Source organism: Strix aluco, chromosome 4, assembly GCF_031877795.1.
Source record: "Strix aluco isolate bStrAlu1 chromosome 4, bStrAlu1.hap1, whole genome shotgun sequence".
Classification (NCBI taxonomy): Eukaryota; Metazoa; Chordata; class Aves; order Strigiformes; family Strigidae; genus Strix; species Strix aluco.
In genome coordinates, this window is record NC_133934.1 from 2,163,972 (window position 1) to 2,185,809 (window position 21,838).

Genomic DNA, 21,838 nt, shown 5'->3' on the forward strand with positions numbered 1-21,838 from the left:
GAGATGGTGTCTGGTGGGAACAGCACAAGGTGCCCCATGGTCTGTTGCCAGCTTGAATGGAGGGACTGAGCTTTTGGGAGGAGAGAGGTGGTGCATGTCAGTGGGGGATGTCCCCTGCAGAGTGACTGGGGATGCTCAGGGACCTCCTGGCCCCCCCCCTGAGTCCCCACTGATGCCCGCCCCTGCCCTGCGGCATGTGTGCTCACTGCTCCTGCTGCGTTTTTGTAGTTGGAAAAGCAACTCCTGCTTTTCCAAACAGCGATGGGGCTCAAAATCCACTGCACCTGCTGCCCTTTGTGTTGCTAACAGAGCAGTAGGTCCTACAATAGTACAGGCAGGCAGCGGGATGGACAGGCAGGCAGCATCCTGGGCTCTGTCTTTTCTAACCCTGTCCCTCCTTTGCTTCCTCCATAGGTGCCAGTGCCTGCCCGAGCAAAGGTGGCTGTGATGGCTGAGGGCAGAGAGCTCATCCTGGTGCTGGAGAAGAACCAGTAAGTGTTGGGTCTGGGGCTGGGGAAAGGTGTTGGATGTCCCTGGCATGGTCCCACCTGGACACCCTGTCCTGGCTCTCCTGCCTGCAGGGGAAGGGACAGCTCGGTGTGGATTCCTGCCAGCTGCAGCTGATGTGGCAGTTTGGGCCGAAATGTTCCTTTTTCCACTGCCCACACCCGTGTTGTGCATGAAACAGCCTTGGCTCAATGCCGCAGTGCAGGATGCAGCACAGGTGAAGACGAGGTGGGGTGCTTAGGGGATGGAGATGTGCCAAGCGGAGGCTCAGCAGGGTGGGCTGCTGTCCTGCTGGGTGGGCTGATCCTGTGAGGTCTTTGGAGGCGTCTCATGGTGGGCACTGCTGACTGCTGGCAGTGATTTGGAAACCTCTGCTGCTCTTCTGCTGGTCTGTTCTGGGGGTTGGCCACCATTCCTGGGTGACCTTGCCATGCAGCCTCGCTCAAGCCTTTCTGGTCTCCTTCTTTGGATGCAGGTACCAGCAGCATCTGTCCCTGTGATGCTCACCCAGCCTGGCATCCCCTCGTGCCAGGGCTGGAGCAAGGAGAGCAATCATCTCCATCTCCTGCCCTGCTCTCCTTACCCCTCTCCCCAAGACCTTGTGACATTTGTCCCCTTGCACATTCAGGTCCCTCCCAGTGCCAGGCGGCCCCGTGATGGAGCAGGGTAGAAAGCTGATCTCTGCAGGACGGGCTTCTGCTTCCACTTCTGCTTCTTGCCAGCAGCTGGGGGAGGCTCATGCCTGGCAGATCCCTCTTCCTGCTGCTGTTTGTCTACAAAAGCAGCCACCACTGTGTCCCCCATACAGCCCTGCTGACCTGCAGAGGAGCTTTTGGTGTGTTGTTTTTTAGGACTGTGGTCAATGGTGGGGTTGGCAGTGGGGGTTGAAAGCTCATGTGCAAAGCTTAGCCTTGTTTCTTAGCCTGGTGCACCAGGCCTGGAGATGTTTGCATGTCTTCTCATGACGCTAATTCTGGCTTGGTTCCACTTTGCCATGATGGATGAGTGTGGCCAGAAAATGAGTGTGGCCAGGAGGGGTGAAGGGCATCCCTGGTGGCTGTGGTGCCTCTGGCAGGACTGGAGGATTGTGGGGCATTGCAGGATGCTGAGCTCTGGATGAGGGCAGAGTGCAGCAGATTGAGGGGGTTGGTGGCAGCAAAAGGGAGCAGAGCACCCAGGACAATCCATGGTACTGGGGATCATCCATGGCACCCAAAAGCATTTGTGGAACCCAGAACTGTCCATGACACTCAGGACTGTCTGTGGCACCCAGGACTTTCCATGGCATCAAAGAGCATCCATAGCACACCAGACCATCCGTGGCACCCAAGACACCTTGTGGCACTTGTGATAGTCCATGGCACTCAAGATCATTCCTGGCACCCAGGTTATTATGTGGCATCCAAGAACATCTGTGACACCCAGTGCAGTCCATGACACCCAGGACGGTCTATGACACCCAAGACATGGCACCCAGGACCATCCATGTCACCCAAGACCATCCATGGCACCCAAGGCAGTCCATATGGCACCCAGGGTAGTCCACGACACCCAAGACTGGCTGTACTGGTCTACTGAGGAGACCAATACAGCCCTGGCTGTCTAAGCTGCTGCCTTGTGCCAGCTAACAGGGCTGCCTTAGACCTGGTAGCTCATGGGCCAGTGAGGCCATGCTAGACCTCAAATCTTCTTTTTTTCTGGTACTGGGAGATGTGGTTGGCCTCCAAAACCATCCTTTGTGGTGTTTTCCAACAAGGCCTTCCCTTGAGCTGGAGGAAAATACACATCTCCTCGCCCTTCCTTCCCCGGCACTCCTGGACCTTGGCCTGCCCTGGAGAGGACATCCCAGTGGTCTGAGCTGTGCTGGGACTCACTGTGCCCCTGGGTGGGTCTCACTGTGCCCCTGGATGGGGGATTGGCTCAACCCTCCCAGTTCTCCCTGTTCCCCAGGGATAGAATGGAGGTTTTTGCCTCTCTGCTGTCCTCAGCTGACCTGTCCCCATCCCTGTCCCCATCCTGCATGGGCAGCTGCCCGTCTGCCCCCGCACTGGCCGGACACTTGTCTTGCCAAGCTGCCCACGGGTCCCTTTCCAGGAACCAGGCTGAGCTGCTGTCTCCTTTCTCTGCTGTAACTGGAGTTACTGGTGCCAGGCACCCACTCACAGGCAGGCTAGGAAGGCAGGAACATGCCCACAGCGACATTTTTGGGGCCAAACTAGTTGCAAAATAGAAACCAAGAGGCGGGAGGGCTATTCTGGGGCTGGCTGCTTGGTTTATTTTCCTCTGCTGCAGAATAAAACCTCTGGGACAGGGCCAAACCCCACAAATAAAGGGCCAAACTGTCAGCAGGGGTAAACCCAGCCCTGCTTTCTCCTTCTTTGGGTGGCCAAGACCCCTGCATGTGTGCTGTCCCTTGGGAGACCTGCTGTCCCCACAGTGCCTGCAAGCTTGTGGTGGAGCGCCCATCACCCTGGCATCTGGGCAAGGCTGTGCAGCCTTCAGCGGTGTGGGAAACCTCTATTCCTTTCTCTTCTCTCCCACCACCCGTGGGGTCATTTTGCTCTGAATCCCTCCCGTCTGCTCCCTGGGACCCCCAGGCCCTTGCACTTGCTGGTTGCAAGCTCAGTTCTGGCTCTTCCCCACGGCAGGAAACAATTTGTCATCACAAGATGGGGCTGCGACACGGGCGGCCCTGGGACTGGCTTTGGTGGGTGTTGGCTGGCAACTGAGGGGAAGCTGAGGCACATGGGTTGAAGGCAGAGGGGTGCAGGTTTTGCTAAAAGCAACCTGAGCTTTCTCATGATCAGCTCTGTTTTTTTGGGGACCCCCCCCCCGACTCTGTTGCTGGGGTGTTGCATCAGGAGCATTACCCTCGCTGTGCCATGAGTGAGGTGAAGTGACATGCCTGGGGCTGGAGGGATTGGCTGTGTTGGAGACCCCAAACCTCCCGTGTTCTCAGCTGGACCCCGAATACTTCTCCCCTTCTTCTGCCAGTGGGATGCTGGATGTTGATAGTCCCAAGGGGGCTTTGGCGCTGATGGAGAAGCTGTCACCCTGCCCGGCTGCTCATCCTCGGGGGTGATGAGGTGGCCCCTGAGCCAGAGGTGGGTGGGCAGCTGGGCTCCTCTGATGCAGGTCCCCTGTCCCAGACCAGTGGGACCTTGGAGCAGAATGGGCTGAGACACAAAGGGGGACGTTGGGCTGCAATTCATGTCCCACTGGCCATGGGCAACTGCTTGTTGGGGACCAGCCCTGAGGCAGCGGTGATGGCCGCACTGCCAGCTCCGCTGCCCAAAGCTTTGCAAAGGGGGGCAGGGAAGGGGGACCATGCTGATGGCTCAGCCCTGAGTGGCTGCCCAGGGCTGGACACAGAGGCTCAGTGTCCCTGTGCCAGGACACCCAGAGCAGCAAGAGGGTCCTCACCCCTCTCCCCTCTCTCTTCAGGCTGCTGGCGCCGGGCTACACTGAGACACACTACACCACGGACGGGAAGCCTGTGATGGTGACTCCCAACCACACGGTGGGTGCTGGGGGATGGACGTAGCTCATCTCTGCTTTTCGGGGTGCCTTGGCACTTGGGACGAAGCCAGAGCCCCACCAGGATGAGGCGCGGTGTTTTCGCTGGCAGCATCCCCGGCGCCTGTCGGGGGAGGAATGCAGCAACACGTGGCTCCTGTATCTCTTGGCCGCGATACAGCACCTCGGGAAATAAACACAGGCAGCGCCGGGCTCGAGCAGCTCTCGCTCTCCCCGACATCCCCCCACCGGCTTTTTGTCACCCTTCCAACACGCCGAGCTGGGCGCGGGGCTGTCTGTGTCCTGGGCTGAACTACTGGAGCTGGCAGCCTCCTGGCTCCGTCCCTCCCGTTCCCTGGTGCAGAGGGGACACCCCTCGTCTGGCTGGGAAATGCAAAATGGGTGGTTTTTGGGGCTGAGCACATGGGGTTTGTCACTGCCCAGTGCTGTGTGGGGGTTTCTAACAGAGGGTTCCATCGCCTCTCTCCAGGACCATTGCTACTACCATGGGCACGTCCGGGGCTACAGTGGCTCCTGGGTTGTCCTCAGTACCTGCTCGGGAATACGGTATGGAAATGTGCAGGGCGGGGGGGTTGTGGGGCTGGTGAAGAGGGGGATGGATCTGGCTGCCCCCTTCCTCTCTGCAAGGACCCCCTCTGGGGACCCCTTGGAGCAACACCGATGGTCCTGAAAGTCCAGCTCCAGATGCTTCACAGGGCTGATTTGCCACCTCTCCCCTTCTCCCATCCTTCACCCCACCCCGGGAGTGGGCAGGGAGGGGGAGAGGCCCTTTTTCTGGCAGCACAAGCTGCCTTCAAGGAAATTCATCTCTGGAGGAAGCTAGCTAGACCCACCACTCCACAGCAGGTACCCCAGAATTGAGCATCACCCCGTTGCAACCACCAGCTGCCATCCTGCGTTCACGTGATCTGACCGGCACAGAGGTTTTAGTGCTAAGGATATATTAGCTCATAGGGTTGTACTGACAAAGACCCCCATCTCTTGTCTCTGCCCCCACCCCGGGTATGGACCAAGCTGAGGTGCAGTGAACCTGTGGGGCCTCAGCAGGGGCTGGGGGAGACAGAATGAAAGCACCACAGGAGCCATCGGGGACTGCTCTCCATTGCCAGGGGCCTGATAGTGCTGAGCAGCAATGCCAGCTACTACCTGAAACCTTTGGGGACCCCTGAGCCAGGCCACCACATCATCCACCGAGCAGAGCACTTGCCCATCCAGGGCGGGACCTGCGGCCACAGTGACGATTTTGGGAGCACCATCGCTGACATCGCTCGGCTCTTCCAGCCGGTGCACCACCGGGTAAATCCATCCTGGGGTCCTTTGCTCATGGAGGGGCAGAGGGCTGGGAGTGGGGCTCTCTGCACCCCTGCTAGATGCCTGCAGCTTGTGTCGGGGTGCCCATCACCCTGGCATCTGGGCAGGGTTGTGCAGGCAGATGAGGTGTGAGGGGTCTGGGTGGGCAGCTTACCTGGTTAGAGTTTGGGCAGGAGACCTCAAAGGGAGGACGTGTGGGTTGGGTACCAGTGCTGCGCCGTACGGGGTAGGACATGCTGCAGGGTGGCTTTGGGAATGGCACTGTAGCCACACAAATTTTCCTTGTTGCCTTGTGCCTCAGTTTCCCCTCTCGGCTGTCCTTCTTGAGCAGTGTCTGGGAAACCTGAGATGCCCAGCACTGTGGGCTGCCCGCTCCTTCACTCCTCTGAGCCTTGCTTCTGTCTTGCAGGCGAAGAGAGATGCTTGGAGAACCATGAAGTACATGGAGCTCTTCATCGTTGCTGATCACACACTGGTGAGTGCTGTGGGGGCGTCTGGTCCCCTGCCGAAATGCTGGGACCCCTCTCTGTCTCCCTCCCTGCTTTTCCTCTGGTGACCCTTCCCCATCCCCATCTCTCTGCAGTACAGGAACCAGAACCTCAACCTGGGCCACACCAAGCAGCGCATCGTGGAGATCGCAAACTATGTGGACAAGGTAATGGCCAACAAGAGGGACCTGCTGGTCCCTTGTGACCACCTCCATCTTGTGACCACCTCCATCTTGTGACCACCTCTGTCTTGTGACTACCTCCATCATTGAAAGCACATGTAGAAGCACCTGAGCTTGGGGCCACCCTGGTGGTGGCCCTCAGGGACTGTCCCCATGTCACTAAGGCTAGGAGTTTAGATGACAGATATGAGCACGTGGTGGAAAATGTTTTGCCTTTTAGGCATTGTCAGCTGATGGGTGGTGTTGTGCCACCCTGACTGGCTCCTGTGCCTACACCTGTGTTTGTACAGCTCATGCTTGCAGGTGGATTGGGACAAATGTGTCCCCAAGTCACCCAGCTGGAGGGAAAGCATGGAGACCCACCAGCTGAAATGCTGTGGTGGGGATGAAGGATGTACAGCAAATGCCAGTCCCCGTCCTCTCCATCCCTGTCCCCTCCCTGCAGTTTTACAGGTCGCTGAATATCAAGGTGGCCCTGATCGGCCTGGAGGTGTGGACAGAGCGGGACCAGTGTGCCGTGACCAGCGATGCCAATGCCACGCTCTGGTCCTTTCTGCAGTGGAAGAAGGCGCTGAGGTCACGCAAGAAGCACGACAACGCCCAGCTGCTGACGTGAGCACCCCTGTGGACCTGGGGGTGTTGGAGCAGGGGGGTCCCAGCTTGGACTGGGGTCTCCAAACCACCCCTGGGGTGCTAACTGCCCCTCCGTTCTCCTTCCTGGGCAGGGGGAAGACCTTCAGGGGGACAACCATCGGTATGGCCCCGCTGGAGGGGATGTGTAGTGTGGATAACTCTGGAGGCGTCAGTGTGGTAAGAGGGGCATGGGAGTCCCTGCTGCTCCTCCCAGACTGGGGGACCCCATTGCCACCCTGTCTTGCTGGGGTTCTTCATGGGCTTGGAGGACCAGCCATCTGGGGTTGGTCTTGGGATGCAGCCTGAGAGGGGATGATGCTTCTGATATCCCCTCACCCCTCTCAGATGTTGGCCAAGTACTAAGGAGGGTGGGAAAGGGCTGGTTTAAAGGTCTTCTGCCCCATGTACACCCCCAGGTTGCAGCTAGCAGCAGTGCTGGGATCTCCTGCGTTGCTTCTGCCCCTCATATTGAATAGCCCCTGTTTGTTCCCTGCTTGTGATCTCTGGTTTTGTAGGGTCATCACCCCACATAACTCTTCTCCTCCTCCTGATGGGGTGATGGTGGCCCTGGTGACCTGTGGTCCCTAGGTAGGGTGCTGTTGTGAGGCACCGAGGTTTCTGGGTTTTGGGCTGTACCTTCCAAGGCCCCAGGTTTTCAGCAGTTGGGACTGGCAAAAGAGCTTCTCAACAGTTCTGTGTGGGACTTTTAGGAGACCAAACCCCCACTTCTGCCATGAATCATCCTCCATCCCTTTCTCTGTCCCTCCCATGGGATCCAGTTGCAATCCCAGGGATGTTGTGATCCCTCCATCACCCTAACCCCATTCCCTGCTGTCGGATCACCCCTCTCCATCGCTCCTGGCTGCTGTGCTGATGCATCCCCCACCCCTATGCAGGACCACTCGGAGCAGCCCATTGGAGCAGCCGCCACTATGGCCCACGAAATTGGCCACAATTTTGGCATGAGCCATGACAGCACGGGCTGCTGCGTGGAGGCCACCCCGGAGCAAGGCGGCTGTGTCATGGCAGCAGCCACAGGGTAAGTGGCAGTGGGGATGGGATGTGGCCCCTGAGCTTCCCAGAAGGTTGTGGGTGCTGTTTGCAGCTGGGGGTGCTGGGGAGTGGGGAGGAGGTCCTGTCCTGCAAGGCACCATTGTGGGTGTGGTACCCTGTTGCAAAGGGGGAACTTGGCTAGTTGCCCTCCTCCCCGTTTGCCTTGCACATCCCAATTCCCTGGAGCAAGCACATCCTGGGGCTCAGGAGCAGGCAGGGCTCGTGGTCTCCAAGGGGTAGGAGAGGGTAGCAGAGGGGTAGCAGCCCCATCCCAAAAGAGCCAGGGGTGGAAGCAAATGGATGTTATCTGGTAGACACGTTACAGGAATTCAAGGCATTTTTCTTGTGCTAACCCACACCTTGGCACAATGAAATTATTCTTTATTGTAAGATTGGAGGGCCATGGGGCGCCTAGTCCCCTGTTATGCTGGTGGGACTCACAGCAACACGGGCCTGTGGTGGGGTGAACTCACATCCCCTACCCCAACCCCACTAAATCTGGATGTGGGATGCTCCGGAGTGGCAGTCATTACGTTTCATGCCTTCTGGCATCCAGCCAGGGTTTGTTTTCCTGTGCTTTTGCCCTTTAATTCACCCCAAAGCACAGATCTGTATGAAATTCAGCCAGTCGGTGACACTTTCCCTTCCAAAGTCCTTTTCTTGTTGGGTTTTCCAGCTCCCAACAATACAGTCATCCCAGATTTCCCTGCACTGCAGAAAAGCAGCTGTTTATTCTCCATTATTTGAACCCACTCACTCTTTCAATTAATAAATAACAGTCAAAACCCACGATGCGGTGTCAGGGTGTCCCCAGGCTGTTTTCCCGTGGCTCTTGGGGCTGTCAGACCATGGCGCTGACCCCGTGGGGTTTAGTCTCTGCCTAGGTGGATTGTGGTGGGGAAAAGCACCGGCTTTCCAGGATGAGGCAGTTGTGCACTTGTTTGTTCAGTTATACTACTAATTAATTATCCTGCCCCCACCCACCAGGTCTGGATGCAATGGTGCAAAGCAGTAGCAGATGCTGTAGCTCAGCTGTGCCCCTGCTCACCCCCGCAGGCAAAGCTCTCTGAGCTGATGTCTCCCCGTGACATTTCTTCCTTCTTATTTTTACCGAAATATTTTTTTTCCCCACGTGGTCAGAAAACACGTTTTTGACTGTCTTCCACCTATCCCTATTTGCACGTTCATGAATCAGCTTATTTGGTACATTTACTTGCTCACCCTCCCATAACTTGCATGGATTTACAGCTTTCCTTACAGCTCAAGAGATTTCCCCTCGACTTCAAAAATACTTTTAAAAAAACCCCTCTGTGTCATCTCGGAAATGAGATGTTCTAATATGAAATAAAACTTTTTTCAACGACAGGAGGAAATGAAACAAGCACCGAAGCAAAGGACAGTGCACAACTCTTACTCTCTGCTTCCTCCTTCTTAGTACATCACACACAAAAAACCCACAAACTTGTGCAAAAATATAGAACCATGCTCAGAGCTTCTCTACAAAATCACCATTTCTCTCCAGCTTCTTATGGGACAGACCAGTTAGGCTGTTAGAGAAATGACCTTACATGTTGTAGGCTCTGATTTTTATTTTTTTACTGCTCAGGCCTTCTGAATGATTTAATAATTTTTTTTTTGGTGTTTCTTTTCCCTTTTTCTTTAATTTTTTAGAGGATTTTTCTCCATTTCACCCTCAGGTGTATTTAAATAGCCCCAAACGGGTATTTCCCATCAGCGGTTCAGTGATAGCAGGCACATATTTAGCAGACATCCTGAGCAGTCGCTGCAGATGTGGAGACCCGCCTTGAGGTTAGGACGGGGGGGTCTGGGGTGTCCCAGGTGCAGAGGAGCAAGGCACAGAGGTGACACCTCCACCAGCATCAAGCTGGCAGAGCTTGCAGGCGTGGGTGCTCCTTGGCCATGGGGGTCTCCAGTCTCCAAGAGGCCTCTTGCTGGAGGGCTGATGCTCTGGGGGTGGTGTAGAGCAGCTCTGCTTGTCCACCCCATCCCATTCTGGAAAATATTTGGGCTCAGTGTGGTGTCTCCTGGTTGTTAGTCTGGTACTCAGCCGTGCAAGCTGGAGTGGGAGATGTTAGCGGTCTTGATGCATCTGGCTGATGGTGGCTTCTGCTCTTGGAAGGGTTTGTGCCAGTTTGCCCATGTCCTTATTTCCCAGCTCTGACTGTGGTTTTCCACCTTCTCCTGGCCCTGATCGCCCTGGTTCCCATCCCTCCCCATCTGTCCCCTGCGCAGACACCCCTTCCCTCGCGTGTTCAGCTCCTGCAGCAAGAGGCAGCTGGAGAACTACTTCCAGAAGGGAGGTGGCATGTGTCTCTTCAACCTGCCCGACACCAAGGACCTGGTGGTGGGACGGAAATGTGGCAACGGCTTTCTGGAGGAAGGAGAAGACTGTGACTGCGGGGAGGTGGAGGTACGGTGCTGGGTGTTGCATTGCTTTCCCACAGAGTCTGTTGCAGCTCAGCTCAGCTGCTGGGTGGCAGGACATGGACCATGTGGAGAAGGGTATTTCCAAGGGAAAGAGGTTTGCTGGTGACCATAGGGACTCCATCCCAAGGGCTTTGCCCAGTCCCACCTTCCTAAATCCATTTAACCTGGTGCTGGCTTTCTTCTTGATTTTGCCCTAGAGTGCTCAGGTCTTCCTCATTCCCCTCGTGCCTCAGTTTTCCCGTTGGCAAAATGAGAAGAGCAGTGAGTGGAGAAGGGGCTGAGGGCAGCCATGGGGAAGGGATGGACTCGCTGATCATGGTGGTGTCTTCTCCCCATGCAGGAGTGCACCAACCCATGCTGCAATGCGCACAACTGCACGCTGAAGGCGGGGGCCCAATGTGCCCATGGCGACTGCTGCCAGAGCTGCAAGGTAAGTCCCCCACCGTGCTCCCCACCGTGCCCCCCCCACCTGCCCATGAGCTGAGCAAGGAGAAATGGCACCCACCATTCCCTTGGGACTCATGTCCAGAAGGTCAAACCCCCTGGTGCCAAATGAGGGTTATGCGTAAACTAGTGTCTGCAGGGGAGTCTCTGCTGGCTGCTTTGTGGCTGGGGTCCAGCCCAGGAATTTACCTTTATACCTTGACAGCCCCGTATAGTCCTACAGGGGACGTTATAGATGGTTTATGGCCCCAGCCTGTGCCAGGAGACACAATCCCAGCTTGTCCCCCTTGCTGCTGCTCAGTGCTGATGTTTCTCTCTCCTCCTGCGGCAGCTAAAGGTGGCAGGGACGATCTGCAGGGAAGCAGCAGGATCCTGTGACCTCCCCGAATACTGCACAGGTGCCTCACCCTACTGCCCGGCCAACGTGTACCTGCTGGATGGCTCATCCTGCGCCTATGGCGAGGCTTACTGCAACAATGGCATGTGCATGACCCACCACCAGCAGTGCGTCCAGCTCTGGGGACCAGGTGGGTCCCACCACCTCCTTACCATCCTTCTCCAGAGTAGGATCCATGTTGTGGCTCAGTGCTGGGTCTGCACATGGGGTCCCCGTGGCCCGTGGGGCTGGAGGGGTTGTGCTGTCCCCATCCAGGGTTGGGGGCTGCATCCGTGGGGGTCTGGGGGTGCTGTGCACACACACTCACAGGTGTCTGGGCCTCGGCTGTGCCCATCCACCCACTGCCTATGGGTCACACACTGCATACAGCCCATACATTATATACAGCCCCTATGCTGCATATAGCCCCCACCATAGGGTACCCTGCCCCTGTGCGCACTACGGTCCCCATACCCACAGTCCCAACACCCCACTCGCACCCATGTACCCCCCTCTACTGCTCCCACCCCATACAGGGCACATAGGTCCCCATTTGCATAGCAGTGCTGTCACCCCAAGGGCCAGCGCCTGTGGGTGCCCCAGGAGAGCTGCAGGGAGCACAGGGAGGAATCCTCCCCCAGGGCCAAAATCCTCCACAAGACCCCACAGGAAATGGGATTTCATCCCTCTTGTGATGTTCTTGGCTCGGCACCTGCAACAGCAGCTCTCCCAGAAACTTTTCCGTGGTGTTTTCTCCATGAGCATCCAGATGCTGCTCCTGGTTTTGTTATTTCTCCCCGCTGGCTGCTTTCCCCATCCCATGTGGGACCTTTCTCCCTCTCTGCAGGTGCCTGGCCAGCCCCAGATGCCTGTTTCCAGGATGTGAACATGGCCGGCAACACCTATGGCAACTGTGGCAAAGACAGCCAAGGGCGCTATGTGAAATGTGACAAGAGGTGGGTGCAGTGCTGGCACCCATGGGTCCCCCATCTCCTCCCACACTCACAGCTCCCCGCTGCCCACCCCTGTGAAGGGATTGGCAGGGTCCTACCCCAACCTGCTGGCATCACCCCTTGGGCCAACTCTGTTTTGGACCTGAGGAAGCCGCCAGGTCCTTCCTGGACTCAATCCCCATCACTGCTGGGAGGTTGTCCCACCATGCATCACCTCCCAGCCCAGCCTGAAGGGAAAATCAAAGACACCATCAACAGTAGATGCTATCTGGGGAGTGTGTGCTCTCCAGTATTCCCCGTTAGACCAGGGATGTTAGAGGGACCACCCCTGCCTGTTCCCTCCAGCATTTCTCTGTGCTGTCCATCATTTATCTAAGTCCTTTCTGCTGAGCCTCTCCCATCACAGCCTAACATGGCCATAAATTCAGAGGGAGATGAGCCAGCAAGGAGTGGCACAGGAGGCGATGAGGCAGTGAGGGGGAGGTGGCTGGTACCCACATCTCCTGCCCTCACCTCGGTGGTCCACTGCTCCCAGGGATGCTATGTGTGGCAAGATCCAGTGCCAGAGCTCAGCTAAGAAGCCCCAGGGGACCAACACCGTCTCCATTGACACCACCATCCGCTTCAATGGGCGGGAGGTGAAGTGCCGAGGCACCTACATGTACACCGCGAAGGACGACGAGGAAGACCTCTCCGACCCCGGGCTGGTGATGACGGGGACAAAATGCGGAGATGGGATGGTGAGTACCTCTTCCTAGGGCTGGGGTGATCTCCTTGGCTCTTATCCCAGCTCCAGTGTCAACATTGGCTCTTCTCTTGGTTACAGCTGGGCCATGGGACATGGTTTCCTCCATGCTTGCAGATATTGCCCATTGACATCTCAACCGGGGCATTTCTAGGCATCATCAGATGCTTGTGTGTAGGCCACCGAATTCTCTCTGGCCTCCATGATTCTTTATTGATTTAATGCACAGTGGAGCAAACCCAACAAGAATTACGTGCCCCAGGACTTGATGGGTGAGGCTTCCTCCTATGAATAAATTGTTTCCCAGGGGAAAGCTGTGTTCGAAATCAAGATGGCAGATCCAAACAGATGCTGCTAACTGAGCATTAGTCTCTTTTACAGCCCCTGCATCTCCTAGTGCTTTACAGAGCAGCAGTTCAGCTGAGAAAGGGCAGAAGCCTGGTAGACAACATGGTAGTAGGGATGCATGCCAGAGCTGGCTGCGGAGAAATGGCCTTTGCTGTCTGGCATTTCAGTTGTGAAATTTTCATCCCAGTTTGGGATGGAAGGCCAAAATGTCAACATTTTCATGAGAAAGAATGGCTGGTTTTGAAATCCAGTGTCCTTTTTTCTTTTGGCTGGTTCCTGCCTTTTAGGGCCAGATGGGAAATGCCTTCTCCAGGAGCTGCCAGGTGGGTTGTCAGGGGAGGGAGGTGGGAGTGGTGGTGGCTGCTCTGCTGAGCCATCCTGGATGGGGAGAGGCAGAGGTTCCCTGGGCTCTGCTGAAAATTGGAGTGAAATGCGTTGACCTGGAACAAGATGATTTAACCAACCTGCATTTTCCAACGGACTACATCCTTCCAGAGGACTCCTATCTGTAAAGTCAGAAGATCACTGTCCCCTCTCTCTCGGGTATTTCTCTAATCTCAGCTTCTTGGCGCTCTCTCAGGTTTGCAAAGATCGCCGGTGCCAGAATGCTTCCCTTTTTGAGCTGGAAAAGTGCGTTTCCCAGTGCAATGGCCATGGGGTGAGTTATTGCCTGAGACATACAGCAGGTTCCTGAGATGAGTGCAGATTCTTAAACAAAACCAAGTGTCTCCTGCAGGGATGAGCCTTGCAACACAGCGGGCATCTGCTTTTCGTAACTCTCACATGCATCAGCTATGGGGAGACTGAGCTGAGATCTTTGCTTACCCACGTTCAAGTTAGAGGAAAAAGATCATTCATGACGTAAGGACCATCTGCAAAATTTGGATCAAGGTTCCATTTGAACTGGAGAGTGTTTAGAGCTCAGAGCAGGTGCCTGTTCTCTCTGAGAGCAAAGCAAGAGTTAGAAACACAACTGGGACTACAAAAAGGCAGGGAAATGGTTCAGCGAATAGAAGGAGCCTCTATTGTCCAAAGCTTAAAGGCTACAAAGATTTGACCTCTGCAGAATGCAGGGCTTTGTCAGATAAGGCAACAAGAATGTTGTGGTTTAATGGGAAGAACCCAAGGGGAAGACGTTTAACAAACTTCTGGCCTCACAGAAAGTATTAAGGGTGTCAGGCTTGTCTAGTCAAGTGGTGTGAAAGCTGAGGGTATAACATACCTGTTTTCAAGGTTTCTGCAAAGAGCAAGGAAATGAAAGTGTCAACAAAATATTTCTGTACATTGTAATCACAGATTTGAGGGCAACACAGATACGATTCAAGTGATGTGCAGGGGGTGAATATTGGCAGGGGTTAAGCTCCTTCAGCTCGGACTCCTGCCATTGGCTGTCTGCTCTCACCCCCACTGTATAGACCATCGTTTCCATACATTCCTTGTGTCTCCAACCCTCCTCTTTCTGCAGGTCTGCAACAGCAACAAGAACTGCCACTGCGATGCCGGCTGGGCTCCCCCCTACTGCGAGAAGCCGGGCTTGGGCGGCAGCGTGGACAGTGGCCCTGTGCAGCACGACAGTGAGTCACGACTTCTCGTGTGGTGACTTGTGACACTGGTGGGGCTGGAGCGATACCACGAGATGGGGAGATAGGGCAATAACACTGCTGCTGACAGCTCTGTTGGGTCCGTTCAGACAGACTCACAGCCTGTGCCCAGCTCTGGTTGCTTGGCGGCCACCCATTTTTATCAAAGGTCACTGGATGGTACTGCTCCCTTTTTGGAGGTGTGATCAGCAAGGATGTCTCTAGCCTGGGTGGCCAGGAATGGGCAGATGGGACTGACATTTCCATTGAGTGAAGCCAGAGGCTGCTGGCTCTCCCAGCCCCATACTCATCTTTGTGCTTTCCCTGCCAGATCACGAAGCCATCTTAATAACCCTTCTGCTCATCTTCCTGCTCTTCCTTCCTGCCCTGATAATGAGCATCTACTTCTGGTACCGGCGGGAGAACTCGCTCCTGAATAAATGGATAAAGGAGATGAGGAGAAGGAGCCAGGAGACATATAGGTGGGTGATGCATCCTCAGGCCTTTCTCTCTTGAGGTTCTAGTGAGACTCTGAAACCTTGTTTTCTTGCCACTGGCATCATCCAGGCTGGTAGGAACTTTTGTGGGGGAGCTGGTGGTGCACAAGGTCTATTTCAAACTGGTGTGAGACCTGGTTTGAGATATGAAGAGCTCTCTCTCTCCTGGGACAATCTGAGGCTCTCAGATCTTCCCTGAGCAGAGAACAGGAATGATCAGTTGGACAGGACAATCCCAGAGAGTGATGATGAATGTGGCCTGGTACCGAGGAGCTTTTTTGCCATCTGCTCTTAGCAGGCTGCAAGAGCTGGAAGGGCTCTGAATTTGGATATTCTCATTATTTCCCCTCCCAGTAATGCTACACACACACACGTACCTCAGAGCCCCTGCAATAATTTGAGAAAAAAAAGGAGAACCAAACAACCTCCTTCATTACCCTCATTATCTCAAGACTTGTCATCCCTGCTCACCCAGCACTGCAAGACTGTCTGTTAATGATCTGTTAATGGAGACAGCATCTCGCTGATGTGCAGCATTTCAGGAGGCAGCTGTTGCAAAAATGGTTGCTTTATTTTGCAATCTGTGATTTACATTTACGATCCTGGGCAGGAACAAAACCATCAGTCGAAAGTCAACCGGTGGCCGTCCCAAAGCTGCTTTCACCTTGCGGAACATTTCCACCTCCAACCACACTAATAAAGTAAGTAATAACTCACCTTCCAGGTTTGCTTTCCCACTCTGGGGCTTGATACTTGTGGGTGATCGCATCTGCCACTAGCAACTGGGCAAACAAGTGGTGCTCCATGCTGGTTTTCCTTTGTGTCTACACTGAGAGAACCTTGGTCCGTAGTACACATCCCTCCTAAAAGTGAGTCTGTTGAGCTCTGCCTGCTCAAAAAAACCCCAGTGATTGCCAGGAGCCTCTGCCAAGAAATTGCCCATCACAATGGCAAAGCTTAGCATGGGCTGTGCAATCCCGCTGATGACTTTGTGTTGGGTCTCCAGGGAGACAGATGCTTCTGCTGCTGGTTGTGTCAGCTCTGGTGACCTTGGGATGGTAAGCCTGGGGCTGAATTTAGGAAGAATTTAGGTTTTTTGAGCATGGCCACAGTGGCTGAGAGCGAGGCAGATGGATGATGTCTCCCGTCTGGTGGAAATGTGGTATGGATTCACCAGAGCTGTCCATGCTCCAGATCATCCAAGATCAGCACCTTTCTCATCCCTGTGTGCTTTCACATGGTTAGTGAGGAGCAAACATGTTCAGCTTTTGGATGGGATGGTAAAAGTGGTGGTCCCAGAAAGTGGAATAAATACCCAGTGCTCCTCCTGCAACTTGCACCCAGACTTTGCAGGACATCTACTTTTCAGCACCAAGGAAAACACACCTAAGGATTTTTTCCATACCTCTGCTTTTCTCATCCCCACAGGCAACACGAGCTGCGTTCCCCTCCAAACCCAGCGCTCACCAGCCCGGCTCTCAGCCTGTCAATGTTGTCCACCCTCTTCGCCCAGCTCCCCACTCCATCCCTCCACGCCCAAGAGACCCCAAGCCTGCCAGGCCACCTCCACCACTCAGCAAATCGCCCATGGTTCCCACCAAAACAGTCGTCTCCCAGGCTAAGTTGCCACCTCCAAAGAAACCTCTTCCCTGCAGCCCTGTGAGGACCCCATTGGTGAGCTTTGCTGGTTGGCTGTGCTTTCCTGCCAGATTCATAGAAATTCTCTGTTTTTTGCTGCCTGTGGCTCTTTTGGGTTGGGACTATTAAGGAGCTGTCACACCATCCAAAGAGATGAAGCTCTTGCAACGGTGAAAGTTCATTAGATAATGAGAACATTTTAAGGTAGTTTGGGGGGTGTGGTTACATGCTTTGAAACATCTCAGCTCTGCAGCAGGTGAGAGAGGTTTGTAGGAGGTCACTGGATGCTCCTCTAAGGATACTGTCTCTCCCCATACACTTTGTGATCCCAGATCGTCCCAAAGCACCAGCCCCCCCGTCGGCCACTGCCTGGAAGTCCTCTTCTGGCCAAAGAGCTGCCTCCTGCACATGGACAGACCCTGCTGGTCATGGTCCCTCCTACCAACTTCAAGGCGTTGGGTACAAGGGCCATTAGCCACCCCACGAGGCCATTAAAGTAAGTTGAGGGAGGAGTTCAGCTATCTCCCACCACTGTTGGGGTCCTGCAGGTGGATGCAGTGGGGGGTCTTGTGGGTCACGTCTGAGTGGGACATCCCAAATGTCACTGTGGTGTGCTCTGGTCTTCCCCTCGTGGTGTCTTCACCATGTCCTAGGTTTCTCCTGCTCCTTCCTGATATAGCTGGTGTGTACAGGTCAGGCTGCTGAAGAGCAGGAGAAATGGATGAGGCTTTGGGCAACTTCATCTAGTGGAAGGTGTCCCTGCCCATGGCAGGGGGTGGGACTGGATGATCTTTAAGGTCCCTTCCAACCCAAACCATTCAGTGATTCTATGAAATGCTCTGTGCTCTGGGCTGTGTGGGTCTGTACCTGCTGCTGTAGCTACAGAGGAGTTTGAAGCCCACCAGCTTTGAGGTAGCTGGTCTGTAGGGCACTGGGGATCTTTGGTACAGGGTATCTGGGAGCAACAGCAACAGGTAGAAAGGAAATCAGAAGATACGCCAAATCCTGCTACGGGGGGAGCAAGCACAACAAAAGTGTTTGTCCAGATGGGGACCTTACGTACGTAAACAACCCCTTGCACATGCTCCCTCTTGCGTGATGCAGGAGAAAAGCCTGCCCACCTGAGTGAGGTACCTGTGGTGTCTGGGGTCTGCACTATGCCTCCACCTGGCAGGATCCCACAAGGTTTGGCCAAAGTTGGCCAGTGGGGACCGAGGTTGGGACTTTGGGTCTTATAAGGTCCTGATGGACTAAGGGAGAGGTCATCGTGTGGTGGGTGCATGTAGCCCCTTGTCCTGGAGCATGGAGGGGGCTGTTGGTTTGCTGCTGGGGGACCGTGGAGTGAAGGGATGGACACTGATGCTCTGTTTCATCTTTCCTGCCTACAGACCGATGCCACCTCAAAGGTGAGTCACAGACACCATGTAACACCATGTGGGATGGTCTTTGCTGCTTGTGGGGGGATGGCCTTTGGTTAAACACTGAGCTGGGATGCAAGAGACTGTGGGTTAAATTCCCCCCTTCCCAGAGGCTCTTAGATGAGCAGGACATGTACCCAAACAATAGCAGGGCTTGGGCACCTGTGTCTGAGGGAATGGAGGACACAGGCTTTCCAGTTTGGAGCTGGGAGATTCAGTCCAAGTCCTTTACAATATCACCACTACTTTCAGCTCTTGCTGTATTGCTAAACCCTCTGGAAATAGGTCTGTGGAGCCTCAGGGGATCGTGCTTGCATCCACTCCTGCTAGCCAAGGCTGGTGGGCCATATGCAGCCACGGAGAGGAGGCACCACGGTGGACTGAAGTTGGCCCTCACCCCAAAACAGTCTGCTTTAGTAATTACTGCTTTCATGTTCTGGGACCAATTTAGGTTCCTATGTCTTTGTAGTTGCCACCACAAGGAGGCTGAATAAGTCCCAAAATTTTCTCAGTGTAACTCAATCCCTACAGCTCATCTCTTCTAGTAAATAAAACAGGCTTGTTCTGTGGTCCCAAAAGAGGAAGATTTGGCACATCCCAGCAGCCAAACTCAGCTCCCTCCCCAGATGGGGTAGTTTGGTTCTTGCTGCCCACTGGGAGCAGTCCCTGGCTATCTTCTCTTGAAACGGTGCCCATGTTAAAAAGTGTTGACTGGCAGGGCTAGACTTGTGCCTGGGAGCAGGATGTGCCCATGTCCTGGTCTGGATTTGTTACTTGACACCACCAACATGGTAAGAGAGGGCCAGGGAACTGTTTTCTTTCCTGGATGGACGAGATGAGAGATTCTGTAATTCCCAGGATGGACTATAGGATCTGCATCAGGTTGGTTGATTTGATGATGTCTCTTGGTAGTGCACGAACCACCTTGGCAGTTTTTGGGAAGCTGAGAGCAGTAACCCCTTCAGGGACATGGTTCCTGCAGTTGGTGAGCTCACAGTTCTCACCACTGGTTACTGCCTGGTGCCACCACATGCTTTGGTGGATTTTGTGTCCTATCAATCCGGGTTTTGAGGCTGCACCAAAGGAAAACACTTCAAAGGGATAAAATTTGGGATTGTATTTTTGAGAGAGGACGTGGGTGACCGTGACAGTCCCAGGTCCCTTCTGGTCTCAGGGACAGCAGCTGGTCTGGCTTCCCTGAACTGTGGGAGGATGGTTGTGGTGGAGGTGGTAGATGCTTGATCTCTGCACTCGAATGAGTTGTCTCCTTTCTTCTTGCTTTAGGCCAGTCCCAGCCATCAAAGTCCAATCAACCTCCTTCCCCTTGAAGAAGTGACAAACCAAGGACACCTTAAGCCCATCCTTCCTGAGCTGGCTCTCCTGATTTGCACTGCTGCTGGCGACAGGGGTCTTTTATTCTTCTCTTGTTTTATTTGTCTTTTGATACCAGAGGACTATTTTTATAAGACAGAATATGTATTCAGCACAAAAACTGTAGTGGTGGGGGGGAGGAGAGGGGAAATCGGTACCATGACATAACTAAGGGTTGGGGTGGGCTGGCGGTGGGGTTACCACGATGGAGACTCCACCACAGCTCCTGGCATCACTTCCTTGCCAAATTACCCCCCAGCTTTAGTTTCTTCTTGACATTGCACGTGGGCTGGGATGGGGTGACTTGGGATCAAGAAAACATCCAACACTGACTTAAGATGCTGATGACAGTGGCAGCGAAAACCGTGTAATATCCTTCTAGCTACCTCCTCCTTCTCCTCCAGGCCTGATGAGACCCTCCCCACCACCCACTGACACCAGAGTTCAATGCTGGGCATTGTCTCCGGCAAGAGCCGGCATTTGCCATGAGAGAAAAGTGGTTTCCAGTTTGGACTGTGCCATACAGTGCTGGGACATTTCCGTGAAGGATCCAAGTTCTCAGGCTCCTCCTGGCCTCCTGCCTGATTGCACAAGACAAAACAGTGACAATCCTGGGGCCATACCTGGAAGGAGAAGCTGCCTGGGAAATGGTTTAATGTCTGAAGTGCTGGTGGCAACTGGTTACCAGGGTGCTTTTGAGGGGCTCAGGAGCCCTCCATAAAACATTGCATGTTCCCTGCTCATGGGGCAAGCCCATCAGTGGCTCTGTGAGCTGCTAACACTCTGCTGTCCAAAGGGGGAAGGAGCCACAAGCCGGGAACAAGAGCAGGAAGACCTCTTGCCCGTGTCATTGGCTTGCCCAAAGGCCTTGGCCAGGCCATTGCATTTCTCTGTGCCTCAGTTCCCCCCGTCTGTAAAATGGGGGGGTAATACCTACCTCACAGGGGTGTTGTGAGGTTTAACAAACTGATGTCTTGAAAGGGCTTTACAATCCTCAGATGAAAGGTGCTGTTGACCTGCACAGTACTATACCGTGCTACTTTCCTATGACTTGACATGCGGCTCTGTCAGGGTCTGAAATGAGAACAAAGGCTTTGTACAGTCCCCTGGCTCCTCTGGCTCTTTTCTTGCTCAGAACTTCCCTGACCCTTTAGACACCAAGGACTCTGGGTCTCCCACCACACTGGTGCAAACAGATATCACTGAAACCCCTTCTGTTAACCCTTAAACCTGGGATCATTCGGCCCAACTGTGTGTGACATGTCAGCTACTCTGGTAGACATCCCATCTGTCCTAGGACAAGTTTTTGAGCTGTGTCCAATCAGTGTAAAGGTTCTTCATGATGTAGGCTCAGGGACAACCCTCAGGAAACTGTTCTGGTGTTTCATTATCCCCAGTGTTACAAAATGGGCTGCTAATTGCAGGTTGTGGTTACAGCCACTTTAACCTAAGCTGTCCTTACTCTCTTATTTTCAGGCTAGTTTGAAGTCTTTGGTCATGCACATGGATCTTCCCTGAAGCCTCTCTGGTACCTCCATATCTAGGTGGGATGTAGGATCCAGCAGCTCCTCTTACTCTGATAAGAGCTCACAAAATCACAGAGTCGTTTAGGTTGAAAGGGACGTCTTGAGATCATCCTTTGATGACCTCCAGAGGACAGTATAAATAAACTGGTCCCTAAACCTTCCCAAGGTCCCATTTTTAGTGATCTCCTAAGGACTTCTGACATGGTCAGACTTGAGGAAGAGCCTGTGGAGCTTCTGGAGACAGGAAACCCTGCTCCCTGCCTATGAATGCCCTCCCTTCTACTGTCCAGTATAGGTGCTAGCAGAGGGTTAAACAGTTGGAGAGGATTTGGAGAAGTTGCTGCCATGATGAAGTGATCAGAAGAAACTTTTCTCAATAAGTCAGACCATCTAACTTAATGACAAAGTGAGAAATGACAGCACTGCAGTCAAACACCTTACTGTGAGACCAGTGATTGAATGATCACATCAAGCTTCTACAATGTCCCTGGGCCTGTATTCTTGCCCATTAATGTCACCTACGTGGCCATCACACTCCCCTTTGTCTCCTCCTGTTGCCAGTGGGGAGATACGGAGACTTCACCTTCTACAGCTATCCAAACTTCACCAACAGTGCAGAGCTAGGACATGCACATTTTGGGGCTAAATTTGAGCTATTCAGGCTAGAAAAGAATTGATAGAAATCCCCATTTCTGATCTCAGGGAACCTGCAAAGATGTACTGATCTAGGGTTCTGCTCAGCAGCAGAATCAGTACTCAACAATGATGTTTTCACACTTCTCA

At 54.0% G+C, this 21,838-nt stretch overlaps 1 protein-coding gene across 3 annotated transcripts in view; it reads left to right on the top strand.

Annotated features, from left to right (window-relative positions):
- Positions 1–20,633, top strand: part of ADAM33 (ADAM metallopeptidase domain 33) — a 30,535-nt gene extending 9,902 nt beyond the window's left edge. Inside the window, exons 3-24 of one of the 3 annotated variants that reach the window (XM_074821773.1) lie at positions 415–491; positions 3,952–4,027; positions 4,514–4,590; positions 5,154–5,340; positions 5,765–5,830; positions 5,939–6,010; positions 6,471–6,637; positions 6,751–6,835; positions 7,555–7,697; positions 9,965–10,142; positions 10,500–10,589; positions 10,935–11,130; positions 11,827–11,935; positions 12,468–12,672; positions 13,606–13,683; positions 14,491–14,599; positions 14,937–15,087; positions 15,713–15,803; positions 16,531–16,776; positions 17,073–17,236; positions 18,129–18,146; positions 19,443–20,633. In XM_074821773.1, coding sequence (XP_074677874.1) covers positions 415–491; positions 3,952–4,027; positions 4,514–4,590; positions 5,154–5,340; positions 5,765–5,830; positions 5,939–6,010; positions 6,471–6,637; positions 6,751–6,835; positions 7,555–7,697; positions 9,965–10,142; positions 10,500–10,589; positions 10,935–11,130; positions 11,827–11,935; positions 12,468–12,672; positions 13,606–13,683; positions 14,491–14,599; positions 14,937–15,087; positions 15,713–15,803; positions 16,531–16,776; positions 17,073–17,236; positions 18,129–18,146; positions 19,443–19,494 — 2,637 coding nt within the window. In that variant the 3' untranslated portion in view covers positions 19,495–20,633. Of the gene's footprint in view, positions 1–414; positions 492–3,951; positions 4,028–4,513; positions 4,591–5,153; positions 5,341–5,764; positions 5,831–5,938; positions 6,011–6,470; positions 6,638–6,750; positions 6,836–7,554; positions 7,698–9,964; positions 10,143–10,499; positions 10,590–10,934; positions 11,131–11,826; positions 11,936–12,467; positions 12,673–13,605; positions 13,684–14,490; positions 14,600–14,936; positions 15,088–15,712; positions 15,804–16,530; positions 16,777–17,072; positions 17,237–18,128; positions 18,147–19,442 lie in introns of those variants that run through there. The other 2 variants (XM_074821774.1, XM_074821775.1) reach the window with 2 other exon arrangements.
- The last annotated feature ends 1,205 nt before the right edge of the window (positions 20,634–21,838 follow it).